Source organism: Dromiciops gliroides, chromosome 5, assembly GCF_019393635.1.
Source record: "Dromiciops gliroides isolate mDroGli1 chromosome 5, mDroGli1.pri, whole genome shotgun sequence".
Lineage (NCBI taxonomy): Eukaryota > Metazoa > Chordata > Mammalia > Microbiotheria > Microbiotheriidae > Dromiciops > Dromiciops gliroides.
Genome location: NC_057865.1, coordinates 110,917,386 through 110,935,772, shown reverse-complemented (window position 1 = coordinate 110,935,772; position 18,387 = coordinate 110,917,386). Strand labels below are relative to the sequence as shown.

The window sequence follows — 18,387 nt, the reverse complement described above, 5'->3', positions numbered from 1 at the left end:
TGGCCTGGTTCTCAATAAGGGCCAATAACTGAAAAAGAAATACTCGATTCCCCCTTTGTTTTGTTCTCTTTTGCTTCACTAGGAGGTACCCATATTTGCTGCTTTGCCTCTAGTAAAAATCAGATTTTGCCACTGACATTACAAGGGTTGCTTCTAGTCATTGTAATATGTCAGTAGTTTTACATAGTCCCACAGGGAGAGGGCAGAGTATTTATTTTTATATAGCAAATCAAAGAATCCCTGCTTCTGTGAAAAACAAAAATGGTGTAAAAGATGTAGCAGTGTTTCCAGAGAATTTCTACTCACAAGCCTAACCTTGTTCAAGTTTCTGATCATAAAGAAAAATAATTCTTTGGCTCTGTGCTATGATAAGCTGTTCCCCCTCCCCCACAAGACCTGGCTGACGGTTTTATTTTGATATGTAACATCCTAATGCTTAAACAGCTGAGTACAATAGACCTCGGTCTTGGAACGATTACAGCACTTTGCCCAGACTTCCTAAACCTGATCACCACAATTTAGTTAACATGGAAACCTCATGAGCCTTTTCAGAAAATGTGCAAGAGGTTGTTTACCAAGTTTGCTTCTGAGAAATCCCCAGCTACGAAGCAAAGGATAGTTATATAAGAATGAAAGTGAAATCAAGCTGTTTACATCAGATATCGGGAGGAATATATTAGAGTTAATTACAAGACAGCAGAAGCAAGCAAAGTTTAAACTGGCTCACCTCAACCAGGAACTCAAGCATTTAAGACTTTTAGTTCACACTCTGGATTTTCTTGCTGGTTTGGCACCATGACTGTGATGTAAGTACCCACCCACCAAACTTTCTCAGATATATCTATCAAGCTCTTCTTCTAAAGGCAATTTTACTTATTCCAGGATCATTTAACATGCTGTGATGGTGGGTTAGGGTAAGAAGTTGGGGATAAATTCAGCAATTGGCAGTTTAATCTATCTGTGAACATTCCTTATTTCCTCTGTTTTGTTGAACCCTTCTACCTTCCCTTTTTCCTCACTACAACCCCCCCACCACCATCCCTATCCTTCCCAAGATCACTTCTTTTTGGCCTCCCGTTTCATATTTAGAGGGTATGGTGCAAAAAAAAAAAAGGTAGTCAAATATGTGAATTTAATAAATATCTTCTCGGTAACAGCTTTAGTACTGTTTGCATTGATTGTAACAGAGATGAGGAAAAGAAATCACTAACTTGCATCAGTTCAAGTAGAGATAAGAGATAGAAAAGATCGCTAGCTATTAACCCAAAGAAATGCATTTTGAGGCAAGAATCTGAGTTCATCCAGATTTGTTTTAGTATTGATGAAGCAGCTTCAGAAGAAATCCAGAAAAGTTCTGGCATTTCTGTTGCTAAGAATGCAGGGCTCTTATTAGGCTTTTGCTTTTATAGAAGTTAATTTATTGAGCATTATTTCATTTCTCGCAACTAGTATGCAAATCAGATCCATATTTAATATAAGCTATTTATCCAACAACTTTTCTCACTCTTTCATTAAGTAGAATTCACTGGAAGAAAAAAATATCGAAATGTTTACGTGTATATACTCCCCCACGTACACATAGGTGTATTATAAAACATGCTTGTGTGCACATAACTGTGTTATGTACATGTGTCTGTATGTGGGTACGTATACTGTTTATGCATGCCTATTCACATGCAGGCATATATGCATTTTCACTTTTTGGTCAGCCTTCTGGTTAATGATGCCTTTCTCTATACTTAGCTGGACTCAGACACTTGACACTTACTAGCTGTGTGACTCTGGGCAAGTCACTTAACCCTGATTGCCCTGTAAAAAAAAAGAAAAAAAGAAAAAGAAAAGAGAGAATGAAGGACAAACAATAACAATATTGAGCACCTTCCTTCTTCTCTTTGTTAATAACTTACATCCTTTAAAACTAGTTCAAAGGTCACTTACTTCAGCCTTCCTGAATAACACCCGACCAATTGACATGTTCTCTGACCACTTGGGCAACAGGCATCTCCAACTTTTCTGTGAAAATAAATCACTTTTCAGGTTTCCTCAACCACATGATCAGCAAGGGTTCGGCACCAGGCATTCTTCCTTTCCCTGGGATGGAACAGAAAGGGCTGGGAAGTAGCATCTGACAAAGGGATGTCCTGATAAGGAACAGCTTTTGCAGGGTCTGCCTATAGGCCCCACTCTTAATGGTGAGATTTTTGTCCACCCTTAATGAGATGAAATTAGATGATGCATTAGACTATAAACTCCTTGAGATGAGAGAGTCTTTCACTTTCTGTATCCTCAGTGCTTTAGCACAGTGCCTAGCACATAGTAAGTGCATAATTCATTAAAAACAAACCCCAGTTTATCAATCAATGTTCCTCTTAAGACGTATCAACCAGAACTGAACACTATACTTCAAAAGTAGTCTGACCAAGGCAGACTGGAGTGGAATTATCACTTCCCCTGCTTTATAACTATGTATATGTGTACATTTATACACACACACACACACACACACACACACACACACACATTATTGATGCAGCCTAAGATTGCATTTGCATTTTGGGACAGCTACATCATACTAATGATTTACATTAAGAACAGAGTCAATTAAAATCCCATTAATTTTTTTCACTTAAAATTGCTTACTAACCTACCTTTTCCTGAATCCTTTGCCTCTGAATTAAAAAAATAATAATATTTAGTGATTTACATTTATTTCTGGTTGGTTCCATCTTGTTAGGTTCAGCTGATCATTATTTCCTGTTGAGGTCTATTTTGGTTCAAAATTCAGTTATCTAGTGAATTAGCTATTCTTCTCAGCTATGTGTCATCCACAAATTTGATAAGCATTACATATATGTCTTCATCCAAGTTGTGATTTTAAAAAACCATCAACAGATCCTATTGCATGCCACTAGAAAGTTTCTTGTAGTTTGGCAGCTAGGTGACACAGTGGATAGAGTACCAGCTGGAGAAGAAAATGACAAACCACACCAGTATCTTTGCCAAGAAAACCCCAAAGGGGGTCACAAAGAGTTGGACATGACTAAAAAAAAAAGACTGAATAACAACAAAAAATTAACTCCCTTTTAGATAACCTTTGAACTACCTCTTCTCTCTCAATCTTGTCACAGAATAACAGAATGACAGTTGGAAGAAACTTCAGAGATCATGTAGACCAGTTCCTACCCAAAGCAAGAATGCCATCTATATGTGATCATTGGTCTTGCCATCTCCACTTGGAAAAACTCGAGTAAATGCAAAGTTAATACTCTCTAAGGCCATCCATTCCATTTTCTGATGGTGACCATGATTAAAAAGTTTTTTCATATGTAATGGTGAGAGGGGGCAGCTAGGTGGCACAGTGGATAAAGCACTGACCCTGGATTCAGGAGGACCTGAGTTCAAATCTGGCCTTGGACACTTGACACTTACTAGCTGTGTGGCCCTGGGCAAGTCACTTAACCTTCATTGCCCTGCAAAAAAACCCAAAAACCTATGTAATGGTGAGGTTGGAAGGACTATACCTCATTTTAGCCTTGATATCTTAGGTCATTCATAAGAAGCTTTCTATCAAGCGCAAGATGTCCTTTGAACTGAAGGAATGTTGAATAGTCTGTAGAACCTTTGCCACACTCTCAGGGTTGTCTATATATTAACAAGCTAGTGAAAAAGCAGGGTCATTCCAGAAATTGGAAAGAACGTGTATTCTGGCTAAACCCCCTGAGACTTGTGATGAGCCACAATTTGCTCTGGTGGTAGGTCTTCTCTCAGATGAGCAGAATAAGTCTAATTCCTCAACCATGTGACATCTCTAAATATTTTCAAACTTCACTCACACCGTCCCATTCACCCCACCCCCCACCTTGTCTCTAGACCCAACATCCTGTTACTTAAACTGATTGTTTATGGCACAGTTTCAGAGGCTGAAAACACCTTGGTGGCTTTCCTCTAGATATATTGCTGCTTCACCAACTCCCACCATCACAAATGTGATGTCAGAAAAAACACAACACTCCAGATCAGATCTGACCAAGACAGAAGACAAACAGAATTATCACCTTTCCTCACTCTGGACACAATACTCCTATTAACACAGCCTCCAACATCATGTGGTGTTTTTTTTTTTTCATTTCCACATCATACTGCTGACTCATATTGAGCTTGCAGCTCACTAAAACCCCCAACCGTCTTGTTTCTTCATGTGGTTTCTAGAAGAAAACAAATGGCCTATGAACACAACCAATGTGGAACAAGCTAAACATTGGGACATTAACATGTCTTACTTGTTTGGCATATGAAAGGTCTTTTTGAGAATCCGTGTGGAATAGTGCATAAAATCAGCATCACAGTCAGAACAGTCTGACTGTGCACTGGCTTGTGACCAGAACTTGGCATATACAGAACAGATAGATATTCTCTATTTTTTTAATTTATTCTGCAAAACGCAGCTAATGCTAAATTCCAGAAGCAGAGACCCTGTCTTCTCCTTCCTTCATACTACTTAAGGCGACCAGTACAATAATCTATCACCTTGGTTACTTGCCCAGTCAATGTTAACTGACTACCTCCAACACAATAAACAGAGCCACTGGACCAATGAAAAGCTAGGGGAAAAGGCAAACAGAATTTGAATCTGAGCTTAAGTAAATCATCTAAAACTCAAAACTAAGTCTCTAATTATGTGCCTAGTATTTTATCTTGTGAATGTGAATGTGAATGTGAAGTTCGGGGAAGGTTTCAAATTTCTGTTACAGTTTCAGGAGAGGAGCAAAAGGCCACCATCTACTACAATCAGGGTTACGTGTTTCCATAATACTACAACTTTTGGGACATGAACAGCAAGTATCTTAGGTTGGTGTTTGTGTTAGAAGAAATGTAACCCATTTCCTTTTCTCTACTCCCAAACCACGGCACCAACCAGATGTGTGCATTGGTGTGGTCACATGAATCTAGCTCAAGACTCTTAGACTGATCTAAGGAATGGTTTCCTCTTGGACAAGCAAAAATCCAGCCATTTTAAGCTTCTTTTTCCTTCTTTTGTTCTGATGGTCTTGCCTTTTCTCTTCCCTACCTCCTTGTGCCTCTCTACTGTACAGACAAATTACTTAACTCCAGTTCATTCTTCCTACTGCCTCCATCATGAATCATCAAATAATGCAATCTGGGTAACTACATGCTGCTGGCACCAAAGGACAAATGAGTCATGTTCCTTGTTCTCTGAGCTGACTGTAAACTCCAGCTCTTGGTCTTCCTTAGAGCCCCTCCACCACCCTCTCTGAATTTTCCCACAACCCCTCAAAATCATTTTCCATTTTTGTCATTGTGCTGGATGTGCAGTGGAAGTACAGAGTTGTTTTAACTTGTCTTTCCAGTATTTTGATAATGGCTTTTTAGAGCTTAGATTCCTTGCTTTGAAAACTACCTGTTCACATCCTTTGACCATTAGTCTATTGGGGAATGAATCTTTTTTTTTTTTTGAAAATTTGAATAAATTCTGGGTGTATCTTGAATATAAAACCTTTATCAGAAAAACTTATTACAAGGATTTTCCCCAATTAACTAGTTTTCTTCTAATTTTAAATACATTGCTTTTGTTTGTACAAAACATTTTAAATTTTATATAATCAAAATTGTCCATTATACTATAGCCATAGTTGGAAAAGGTTGCCTGTCTTCTTTGCTCCTCTATATTATTTATGTCACCCTTTATGTTTTGTTTTGTTTTTTTCTTTTTGGTGAGGCAATTGAGGTTAAGTGACTTGCCCAGGGTCACACAGCTAATAAGGGTCAAGTGTCTGAGGCTGGATTTGAACTCAGGTACTCCTGACTCCAAGGCTGGTGCTTTATTCACTGCACCACCTAGCTGCCCCCACCCTTTATGTTTAAGTCAAGTGATTTTACCTAGGTACTGGACCTTCAAGTCATCTTGGTCAAAAAGGCAATTCACAGCTCAACAGTTTTGCTCTCTGTCTCAAATGACTTCTGAAGGTTCAGAGTTTGCCCCAGCTAGGCTCTTTCCCTCAGGCTTAGGGAATGCCACACACCCAGTTTCCCACCCCAGTTCCCTCTGTTTCTCAGTTCTCTGGCTGAACTCTATTGTGGCAGTGTTGCTTTGCTGTAACCCAGTAATGCAACTTGAGCAAGTTTCTACAATTTGGATTTCTGAAGCTCTGGGAGGAGGTGGGGGTGGGGTGTAAAGGAGCACTAATGAAAAACTGGATCAATTTGTGTAATCCTGTTGCAGGTGGGTGATGATTAGGGGAGGCTGAGTGATTCCCCCATTAGGAAGTAACAAGTAGCCTTCTGTTCTGTTAGTTTACTGAATTGTTACATCCTTTGGGTTGTTGATGGCCTGGACCCTAGAAACAAATGAACTTGCTTTATCTCCTCTTCCTAATTCCTATTTTGTAAAAGTTTAAGAGGTTGTGAAGATCAAAGAAAATGTCTAGTCCTCCATCTTGCTGGTCATGGACTCTCCCATATTTAATATATTCTGTAGTTATTTTGAATGGAATTTCTCTTTCCTTTTGTTAAGGGCTAAAATTCTAGCTAGTCTGTCTAAAATATCTAATGAGTGGTCGCCAATAAATTATAAGCTTTAGCAAGAGTTAGAGTTTTAAGCATTTATTAAGGAGAATAAGAATTTTGGTAAAGAGAGAGAAAGGCCTAGATTCCTATCTATTAAAGGGAGAGCACATTTCTAGCTCCGCTCTCCACCAGAGTCCAAAGGAAAGACCGTCAGAGTGCGCGCCAGTCTCTTCCTTCCTCCTCCCACTAGTCCGCGTCACTTCCTGATGCCAAAGAAAAGACTCCTGGTCTTGCCCTCAAAGACCTTTGCTTCATGGGCAGAACTCTTCTACAGTAAGTATCCAGCAGGTGGCGTTATTCCAATCATTACAGTCCCCCCTGTTGTTCCTCAAGAAACAAAATGTTTCCTTGACAGAACAGTAAAAAGAATATAATAACTATTGCTAACTAATAATATGTGAACAACAATATAGAAAAGGAAGAGAGGAAAGTTTTGTCCAGAGGGGCGATTTTTTTTTTGTCCTCATGAACCGACGCTTTGACATTAGTCTTGCAAAGGGAGGGCCTCTGCAGAGAATACATGTTACAGATGGTGTGTATTATAACAGAAAGAGAAAAAAACAACAAAAGCAACAAATCAAAACTGTTCATTTAAAGTCTCTGAAAGTCTTTTCTCAGATGTCCTCTAGGTGTAGTCGTGGAATGGAAGTCTTTTCAGGGGTTGATGTGTGGATGCTGGTAATCAGCCAGGAAAATTTCCTACAAAATTGAGCTTAACACAACTTTAAAATAGCTTTGTCAATAATCAAATCAAACAATGAAAGTTCTCAAAAACATGTCTAAGGGAATTCAGAATCTTAGTTGTTACACATGAAACATATAATAAAACAAAAATTGAACCATTCTTTAAAATTATATTATTATTATTATTATTATAGTCCCCCCTTATGGAGAATAATTGAGAAGACAATTGCTGCGATATTAATTTTTAAAAATAATTTTTATCTTTGTTTCATCACTTTTTGCATCATCTGCCTAATTATCCTCATGCCATTATGAGAAATTAGAAAATCTAATATAATTGGTAACAGATGTCAAGGCCAAATTCAACACTGTATTTATCATGACACCTGAGATAATTATGGGGGTTACCATAAAAGAACAGAGAAATGATGGGATATGAGCATTCCCACACTTGAGCAATATGTACTGTCCATGCAGTATGCCAGGCTTAAAATAGGTGGATGGAATATATGTCCATGCCACCGTTATTCCAATCGTTACACTTTCCTGGTGGGTTTTACTGATAAGATACAAAATGCTAATGATTTCTATGAATTTATTTTATATCCTGTCATTTTGTTGAAGTTATTTCAATTAATTTGTGGTTGACTTACCAAAAAAAGCTATATTTTTATTCTTGATCTGTGTCTTAAAAGAACAAAGGGACTTTATAAGTAGAGTTAAGGAATAAATGTATTCCAAGCAATTGAAATGGCTGGTGCAAAGGCATAGAGATGGGAGACAGTGCCCTGTGTTAGAGAAGTCCAGTTTGACTAGACCCAAGGCCACCTCCTTGCCATGATGAGACATTAGCTGAAGATAAATGGGCTGAGGTGAAATATATTATTTTTTACAGATGTGTAAACTGAGTTTCAGAGAAGTTGGGTGACTTGTTTGTTCAAGGTCGCATAACTATAATGGTGTAGCCGGGTCTAGAAAGCACCTCTGATTTCCAGTCCAATGCTCTCTTCACAGTGCCAAGTGCCATATTGCCTCTCTCATGTGAGGGCAGAAAGGAATGACAGAACCCAAATTCTGTCTTCATGTTCACTGAATGAGAGACGGTCATGGAACAGCAACTGATGGCAGCCCAATGCAGCACTTCAGCTTTTTTTCCAAATTTCTGTTCTGCCAAATCCTTTAAATACAGAATGCACAAGAGCAGCAAAGATAACATTTCTGGGTCCTACGAGTCCACACTGCCCCTGCCCCCAACACAATATTATAGTCAGAAATCCAGGATAATGGCCTGAGCAGTTGTTCTGATGACAATGTTATACTAGAAGAAGAGCAGTCTCATCCACCCCATGTGCCTGTCTCTGCTCTTGCCAAAATTACTGTATGTTCTTTCAAGTTATTTCAATGGCACCGACTTTTTTTTTGGGGGGGGGGGGTAGGGCAATGAGGGTTAAGTGACTTGCCCAGGGTCACACAGCTAGTAAGTGTCAAGTGTCTGAGGCCGGATTTGAATTCAGGTCCTCCTGAATCCAGGGCCAGTGCTTTATCCACTGCGCCACCTAGCTGCCCCAGTGGTACCAACTTTTAAAGAATATTCCCCAAATGATCTCCACATGCCCTCCTGGTTGGGTTATCAGCCTGCCGTTTAATTCCTTTCTTTTAGGACAGTTTCCATCAGTCCCATCACAATCCATTCTTCATTTCCACCTGCTGATATATACTGAATAATAAGAGTGATGCCCCATGCCTACCTGAAATACAAACTGTATGAGAGCTACTGTAGCACATATGAAGTAGTGATAGCACAGAGACCAGAAAAAGGTAGAGTGAGTATGTAAGGTCACGTTGGACAGCCAGCCCAGCAGAAATGAGGAGCTTTGCCCCATTCCCTCTGGTAGACAATGGCCAAGCCAATGGTATCTGAGCAACCAGTTGGACATTGTTGCTTTGTCAGGTTGATGCCATGGTACAAGGCAGCACCATAATGGGAAAGAAACTCAACAACTGCCACAGACTTATATAAATCCCTGATCACTGCCTACCCAACAAATGCTATGGAAAGGGGAAACCTTACAAGATACTCCTACCCCCAATATCTGCTTGCCCATGTCAAATTATTTCACTTCCTCTATGCAAAAATAATCTGTTCGCCACTATTCCCTTCTTGGGGTCATTGAAGATAAAGGAAACTGCTTGGATGTGGTGCTCTGAGTTCCTCAGATGAAAGGTACTATAAAGATTTTGTGGTAGCTGCTATGCACTGTTCTGTGCATCTAGGATGGTCTCATGGTAGCTTCTGGGTGCAGGATCTCACTTGTCCCCTGCTTCTTTAGGGCTAGCTGGAGGCCAATTGAACTCCCTGTTGGCAGTTATTTGGGCCCGAACCTTGGTACAGGTTGTAACCCCCTATTCCTGACAAGTAACTCACTTAGGATTAAAATTCCCCAAATCATTTCTGGTTAAGCAGGCCAATGATTTGAGCCAGAACAGGAAAGGTCATGGTTCTCCATCCATTTAGCTTACTTTCCTACCTTTATAATGCTTATCTGTCAATAACAAAACCACCACTGCTGTGGCCAGTGAAAAATCGTTGTTATCTCCCTGCATAAACAAGTGTTCCTGAAGTGTTTACTCTATGCCCAGTGCTGCTTACAATCATGTGAGGAGACATTAAGGAAGTAGAAACTTATTTCCTTAAGAGCATATTTGCAATCTTGAAGAGTCAGGTATGTGACTGGGGAGTCACAGTTTTTATTCTAAGACCCAGACTTTCTTTTCTACACAAACAGAAAGAGGCAACAGGAAGCTTTCTTAATCCAGGCTGCACTCCATGTTCTTCTGGGACCTGGGGTCTATCCGTATTCAAGGACATAGCAAGAGAAACAATCCGGAACTCTCACCAGAGCATTTTAACTTTGATTTGGCTTGCTTTCAGCTTCTAATTTAAAGCTCTCCCAAAGCATCAGCTAGGAAAGTCAGGAAACAGAAGAGAAAGGCAGAACCTGGAAGGCACTGCACTCCTGGCGATTGCCTCATCATGCTTCAGAGTTGCAGCCTGTCTCAGAGAAGGATCATAGGATCTTAGATTTAGAGAGGCCCCCTATTCTGACCCTTTCATTTAGAGGAGGAAACTATAGCCCAGTGAAGTGAAAGGCCTAAGGTCACACAGCTAGTAAAAGCTGGGGATAGTGATCCTGTTTGTTAGAAGCAAAATGCTAAGTCTAAACAATATTACAAAGCCACATTAAGCAGGGTCTGAAGTCACACAGATAAAGAAATGCTAAGATGTGCCATCACTTCTGTTGAAGAAATAAGGGAGATGGGACTGTGTGGGGCCTTTTAGGCAAATCTATTAAAAGACAGTGGAAAGGGGCAGCTAGGTGGCGCAGTGGATAACACTTACTAGCTATGTGACTCTGGGCAAGTCGCTTAGCCCTCATTGCCCTCCCCCCCAAAAAATAAAATTAAATAAAATTAAAAAGACAGTGGAAAGAAGGAGGAATGGCCTCACCCTTCATTTCCACTTCATGGTTGTTTACTTCAGGGTCTGACCCCTGCCCTGTCACCAAAAAAAAGGCAAGATTTCTGACTTTGTATTATGCCATGTTGCTCTCCTCCAGACTGTTTTATAGATGGAAACATTGAAGCCCACAGAATAAATCTGACTTGTTCGGGGTCCCACAGGGAGTAAGAAGCATATCTGGGACTTCATAGATGCCAAGGAAACTAGGCAGTGGAGGGGAAGACAGAGAGCATTCCAGGCCCAGAAGATAGCCCGAGAAAATGCCCAGAGCTGGGGCAGCTAGATGGCACAATGGATAGAGCACCGGCCCTGGAGTCAGGAGTACCTGAGTTCAAATCCGGCCTCAGACACTTAACATTTACTAGCTGTGTGACCCTGGGCAAGTCACTTAACCCCAATTGCCTCACTAAAAAAAAAAAGAAAATGCCCAGAGCTGTGACATAGAACTTCTTATTCATGGAACAGAAAGTGTCACTAGAACAGAGTGGCACCAGAACAGACCACATGTACTGGAGGATAGGAAGACTGGCAAGGTTGTGGGGCAGGAAGGTCATGAAGGGCTATCAGCACCAAAGAACTCTGTATTTGATGCTGGTGGAGTGCAGTAGCAGTGTGTGTGGGAAGGGGGGGGGGGCAGGGTGTTACCCTACAGTTTAGGAAAATCATTTTATTTTATTTTTATTTATTTGTTTGTTTGTTTATTTATTTATTCTTAGTGAGGCAGTTGGGGTTGAGTGACTTGCCCAGGGTCACACAGCTAGTAAGTGTTAAGTGTCTGAGGCAGGATTTGAACTCAGGTACTCCTGACTCCAGGGCCGGTGCTCTATCCACTGCGCCACCTAGCTGCCCCAGGAAAATCATTTTAGCATCTCAATGGAAGGTAGACTAGAGTGGAGAGAGATTTAAGGCAAGAAGCCCCACAAAGAGGTTACTGCATAAGTCCAGGCATGAGGAGATGAAGGGCTGCACCAAAGTGCAGTGGACAGAGGGAAGTCAGGAAGACCTGAGTTCAAATCCAACCTCAGACAACTGTGTAACCCTAGGAAAGTCACTAAGCCTCTATTTGCCTGTTTTCTCATCTGTAAAATTGGGGAAATAGCCCTTACCTCCCAGGATTATTGTAAGGATCAATGGAATAATTTTAAAGCACCTGTCACATAGTAAGTGCTATATGAATGTTAACTATTTATTATTTAGTACTAGAGGAGAGAAGGGAGACATATTTAAGAGATATAGCAGGGGCAGCTAGGTGGCACAGTGGATAGAGCACCAGCCTTGGATTCAGGAGGACCTGAGTTCAAATCTGGCCTCAGACACTTAACACTTACTAGCTGTGTGACTCTAGGCAAGTCACTTAACCCCAATAGCCTCACCAGAGAGAGAGACAGAGAGAGACAGAGAGAGAGAGAGAGACAGACAGAGAGAGAGTGTGTGTGTGTGTGTGTGTGTGTGCGCGCGCGCGCGCGCGCGCATGAGCACACGCGCGCAGGGGGCAGCTAGGTGGCGCTGTGGATAAAGCACTGGCCCTGGATTCAGGAAGACCTGAGTTTGAATCTCGCCTCAGACACTTGACACTTACTAGCTGCGTGATCCTGGGCAAGTCACTTAACCCTCACTGCCCACCCCCCAAAAAAGAGATATAGCAAAGGTGAAATTGACAGGCCTTGGCAACAGATTGAATATGGGGGAAGGGGAGGGGGGATGAGAGAGAGGGAAGAGGATGACAGTAGGTTGTGAGCCAAGGGAGCATGAGGCATCATGATTCCCTCAATAGTAATAGCAAAGTTTGGAGGGGGTAGGGTTTAGGGGAAAAGATAATGAGTTCAGTTTTGGACACGTGGAATTGTCTACTAGACATCCAAGGTGAGATGTCTGAAAGGCAGTTGGAAGTTCAAAACTGGGGGTCAGCAAAGAGGTTGTTAGGGCTGGATGAGACTCATCAGCATAGAGATAATAATTGAATCCATGGGAGTTGGTAGAATCAAGTGATGTAATATAGGGGGAAGAAGGCCCCAGATAGAGGCCTGTGGCACCCACTATTAGTGAACATGGCCTGGATGAAAAGCCAGCAAAAGAGACTGAGGAATAGTTGGATACATAGGAGAACTAGTATCCCAAAAAATGAGAGAGAAGAGAGTATCAAGGAGAGGTTGATTGACAGTGTCAAGTAAGATCAAAAGGGATGAAGTTTGAGAAAAGGCCATTGGCTCTAACAATTAAGAGTCATCTTAAACCCTTGTCTACTAAAGACACCTTTAATCTATAATTGCTCTTTTAAGTAGAGGAGTGAAATTATCCTTTTTCCCTCTGAAGTCCCATGGCTTATAAGGTATGCATCACGGGAAGCTTAAATAATTCCAGGAAGCAATTGTTTGTATTATCCCAAATGGAATGACTATGGAGTCTATTATCTTTGGGGGGGGGGGGAGTCAGGGCAATGAGGGTTAAATGACTTGCCCAAGGTCACACAGCTAGTAAGTGTCAAGTGTTTGAAGCCGGATGTGAACTCAGATACTCCTGAATCCAGGGCCAGTACTTTATCCACTGTGCCATCAGGAGTCTATTATCTAAAAGTCCTGAGAATATAGTGGAAAAAGTATTGGACTGGAATTCATAATAAACCCAGGTTTAAATCCTCATTATTATTGGCTCTTAATGAGTTACTTAAGCTCTCAGAGCCTCAGTTCCCTTCTCTGTAAAATGGAGATGTTGCTAATTTCTAATGAAGGAATGCTGGGTTGTGCCTATTTCTTTGGGCCAAATGCCCTCCTTGTGGCCCTTACACTGTGAAACCTGCCACCCAGTCTGTTGAGGCATGATGACAATCCTAACCCTAGATGTTCTTGATAGTCCTTGTCTGTGGATTGTCTGGCTAACAGCTTGCTTTGTGTTTATGAAAAGTTGCAGACTTTGTGTACATCACAGTGTGAGAGTGTGTGTGCATATCAGAAGATTTCAAGCATTGATTGGTGTTTTTACTTTCAGGTTCTCAGCAAAGTCACTCCACAGAAAGGCTGAAGAAGGGATCAAGATGGTCACCCTTAAATCAAAAGGCTGTAGGTTCTTCCTGTCCCTGAGCATTGCTACCCTCATTACTACAGTGATTTCCCTGCTACTCTATGCCCTGCTCTGGAAGTCTGGCAACCTCATTGATCTACCCACCATGAAAATTGGCTTCTACAACTTCTGCTTGTGGAATGAGAGCTCCCATTCTCTCCTGTGCCATCAATTCCCCGAGCTACAAGAGCTGGGGGTGTCCCAGGCTGGAATTGCCTTGGCGAGATTTGGTGTCTATGGGGCCTTTGTCCTTGCTCTCTTTGCCTCCCTGCCACTCATACTGGCCTGGTGCTATGGTAACGAAGATAGGTGGAATCTGACAGTGGTGCTCCTGGGAGCTTCAGCAGGACTGCTGCTTGGCGGACTTTTGCTCTTCCTCTTCTACACCTCTCAATGGATCCAACCCTCAAAGCTGGGTGCTGAGTTTCTATCCCTGATTGGAGCAGAATTCATGCTACTACTTCTGCTTTTTATCATTGTCAAGTACCCCTTTGGTTATGAGAGCAGCATGCCTGAGCCCCAGGGAATGAAGACCTACATCTACAGAGAGAGCAGCTGTACACCCATAAGCTCACTCAGAATAGATAGAAACCCAGAGTTTCCCAATGATCGGTGGAGATGTGAGAGAGACATCCCCGTCTATTTGCCCTTTTCCCCTAAGGAAAGCTGGAGTGGGTAAAACTCAACAAACTCTTCTCCACATCTATCTCTTCGGTCTTTTCTTCCTTTTACCATAGAAAAATAGATGTGGGAAGATCTTTTTGTTGTTCCATCATTTTTCAGTCACGTCTGACTCTTTGTGACCCCCATCTGGGGTTTTCTTGACAAAGATACTGGTTTGCCATTTCCTTCTCCAGCTCATTTTACAGATGAGGAGACTAAGGCATGCAGGGTTAAGTGACTTGTCCAGGGTCACACAGCCAGTAAGTGTCTGAGACAGGATTTGAACTCAGGAAGATGAGTCTTCTGATTCCAGGCCCAGTGCTCTATCCACTGCCCCCAGGAAAACCTTAGATCCTATAAAATTTTGCTCTGAAAGGGTTGCAATATGGGAGCAGGAAGACAGGGAAGGCACTTAGACCTTGGACCTTTACAATAAGACAAAGAAGACAGGCAAGGAATTTGAAGGGCAAATCACATTTAGGGATGAAAGAAGAAAGTGAAGTTTGCCATGATCCTTGACCACATGTTGAGAATGTGGGCATACTTATCCACCTACGGCTCCAATTGGAGACAATCCTATTTCTCTCAGTGGAAAGGATAGAAGCATGATAGCATCTATACATTAGTGCTCTATTCTATGCTTTACTAAGTATCATTCACCTGGCTTTTAAAGCCTGGGGGCAAGTGGGCTACTCATTTTGCATTAGGAAAACAATATGGAATGATCTCTTATGCCACTCGTGCAAATTTCCTTTTCATTTTATCCTGTGCTTCCCCTACCATAACCTATGCCCACACACCACATCCAGAGATGCCCAGTGGTTCTGATGGTGATATGCCAAAGAATGAAGACTTAGAAAGATCCCTAAAATGATTGTTTCTTCCTCAGGCATACAAGAAAAGGTCACATTTCTATAAGTGAAGGGTTTGAGGGTACTTTCTTCTTTATTCTTTCTTGGGGAGAGAAAGAAGGCTTTGGGAAGCAACAGAAGACGGCACTTCAACATAACCCTGATTTCCAGATTACCCCCACAGGAATTTTCCTTGAATAAGACTGGGGTCTTTCTCTTGGTTGAGCTGAGATATCTGGTTGGGGGAGGGGGGGAAGAGTTCAATTACTCTATGAATTTTGTGGTATATCCTAATCTGTGTAACTTCTCCAATTTCTATTTAGTTTCTGCTTGTTATTCACTATTTGTGATAGTGTGAAATTAGCATTTGGCAGGAAAGAATCTATAGGCCTAAGTTTGGGGTACTCTCCCATTTTAAGAGATAATGGTAAAAAAAAGAGATAATGGTCAGGAAAACATCTTGAAACCCCTAAAGGTTGTGCTCCTAGGTCACCAATATTTAGAGGGTCATGTATAACTCTGTATATCTATTCTGTGTATGTACCTTGAAGATATTGCAGGTTTGGTTCAAGATCACCATAATAAAGCAAACATCACAATAAAGAAAATTGCATGAATTTTTTGGTTTCTCAGATGTGGAGACTGGCTCTGATTGTTCATTCAGATTAGAAAAAGAATACTTAACCTATTTCTCTGCACATGTTAAAACACATGCCAGCTTTATGTGGGGAAAGGTATGGACTACCATCAAGAGGTATTAATTTGTCAGTCTAGTTGGGAATAGGATATGCTTGCAAGAGCAGTTATTTTCTAAGGCACATACAAAGCAGGAATCAGAGCACTTGTCTTAAATTTTTCTTTAAAGTATTAAGTCTGTCATTAATTTCTACCTAATATAAAAGAGCTTAAGCCCTTTGTACAGGTATACCTTGGAGATATTATTGCAATTTCAGTTCCCAGACCATCACAATAAAACAAGTCCCAAGATTATTTTTTAAATTTCCTAGTGCATATAGAAGTTATGCTACCATAAAAGTTATACTACACTGTAGTGTCTATTAAGTGCTCAATAGTATTATGTCTAAGAAATGTACTTTGATTTAAAATACTTTATTGCTTAAAAAAATGCTACTAATCTTCAGTGAATTGTAATGTTTTTTGCTGGTGGAGGTCTTGCCTCGATTTTGATGGCTGCTACTGATCAGGGTGGTGATTGCCAACAGTTGAGGTGGATATGACAATTTCTTAAAACAGAAATGAAGTTTATCATATTAATGGACTCTTCCTTTCACTTGAACACTTAGAGGTCATTGTATGGTTATTAACTAGCCTAAGTTCAATATTGTTGTGTGTCAGGGAATAGGGAGGCTAGAGGAGAGGGAGTGATGGGGAAAGGGCCAGGTTGGTAGAGCAATCAGACATTTGCTGATTTAATTTGTTGTCTTATATGGGCACAGTTCCTGGTGCCCCCAAAACAATTACAGCAGTAATATCAAAGATCACTGATTGCAGATGCAATAATAATGAAAAAGTTTGAAATATTGTGAGAATTATCAAAATGCGACAGAGATGATGCAAGCACATGCTGTTGGAAAAATGATGCCAATAGACTTGCAGAATGCAAGGTTACCACAAACCTTCAATTTGTAAAAAAAGAAAAAAGAAAAAAAACAACGAACTATCTGTGAAGGGTGATGAAACAATGTCTGTACCATCTCAGGAAAATGGTGCAGCTAGTCCGTGTCCTTTCTGCTCCCTTCCAGGCAGGAGAGAGGTGGGTTGGATTCTAGAGATAACCTGTCCATGCCTCCCTGCTAGCTGCATTGATACAACTCACAGGCCCCACATTCCATTATCTATATCTACATATGTGGTAGCTCAGATTTAAATCTTTCCCTGCTTTTATCCTTCCTATTTCTCACCTTAGACTGGTTTACAAAAAATGAGGCCCAGAGAAGTAATTTGACCAAGGTCATGCAGGTAACAAGTGGCTCCAGCTAGCCCCCTGCCAGGCCACGACATTGTTCATTAGAGTTCACATTAATAGCGCACTTTAAAACTTACAACGCAGTGTTCTCCTAACAATTCTGAGGAGCACAACCCCCATCTTACAGATAGGGAAACTGCAGCAATGAAGAGCTGCTCACCCATGATCATACAGAAAGTAAGAGATGACAGTAAGATGATAATTCAGGGAATGTAATGCCTTTGAAGTTCTCTCGTGTTCTAAGCTCAGGATCTCTCTCCTGGTCTGGCCTCGCTCTCCAATGCAAGCTGGCCACTCCTCACAGAATCATACAATACAACCAATTATTAGAGCTGAATGGGGCTGGGAGATATAATCAAACCACCTATTTTTACTGGTAAGAAAAATGAGGTCCATATAAGTGAGTGGCCCAAGGTCACACAGGTAGGTCAATTCCCACCTTCTCCCTTTCATTATTAGTCAGTCTGACTGGAATTGGAATTGGGAATTAGTGGTCTCAGTGAGCTTATCTACAGCACAGAGTGGCCCTAGAAAGGAAATTTATTTCTAATCTAATTCCATTCTCTTCATAGGAATATGTGTATACATGTTATAGATTGGGGATAGCATTTTAAAATGTTAGCAATTTATAGAAGTTTAAAGGATTTGCATGCAGTAGTTACATCCGGTCACTGTGCTTGTTTCTGCAGTGATCGAGCCTATTCTCCCACTGTTACCATCCTTACAGTCTTCACTGTGGAGGACTTTATCATGGCTTTAGATATCTCAAGAGATGAAATTCCTGTTAAAGTTAGCTGTGAGCTGTGAGAACTCCCCTTGTCCCTAGGACTGCAAACCATTGATGTTCTTGGTAATTCATCAGCCTTGGGGCTTAACCTTTAAAAGTGAGGCTAGAGGTCACATGGCTAAGCAGCAAGAGGGCCTCTACTGAAACCAAGATGCAGGTCCTGAGAGGGATACCTTGAACATCAACACACAACCTCTCCAGAGATCCCCAAAAATGGAAATTGCAAAACAGTGACGAGTTCCTGGAACAAGCC

The 18,387-nt window shown here is 41.2% G+C and overlaps 1 protein-coding gene across 2 annotated transcripts; it reads left to right on the top strand.

Moving 5' to 3' along the window:
* The first annotated feature begins 496 nt into the window (after nucleotides 1-496).
* Nucleotides 497-15,951, top strand: TMEM140 (transmembrane protein 140). Of its 2 annotated transcripts, XM_043969091.1 has the most exons (3): nucleotides 497-806; nucleotides 3,129-3,247; nucleotides 13,775-15,951. In XM_043969091.1, exons 2-3 carry the CDS (start codon nucleotides 3,138-3,140, stop codon nucleotides 14,523-14,525), a joined length of 861 nt encoding a protein of 286 aa, XP_043825026.1. In that variant the 5' UTR covers nucleotides 497-806; nucleotides 3,129-3,137; the 3' UTR covers nucleotides 14,526-15,951. The 2 variants fall into 2 exon arrangements, with proteins under 2 accessions (XP_043825026.1, XP_043825027.1); XM_043969092.1 differs by lacking the exon at nucleotides 3,129-3,247.
* The last annotated feature ends 2,436 nt before the right edge of the window (nucleotides 15,952-18,387 follow it).

Bases quoted from the DNA above. Each gene is read 5' to 3' on its own strand.
- TMEM140 (XM_043969091.1), top strand. From the start codon at position 3,138: ATGACAGTTGGAAGAAACTTCAGAGATCATGTAGACCAGTTCCTACCC. The intron at 3,248-13,774 runs GTAAATGCAAAG...TTTTACTTTCAG, and splicing joins CTCCACTTGGAAAAACTCGA to GTTCTCAGCAAAGTCACTCC.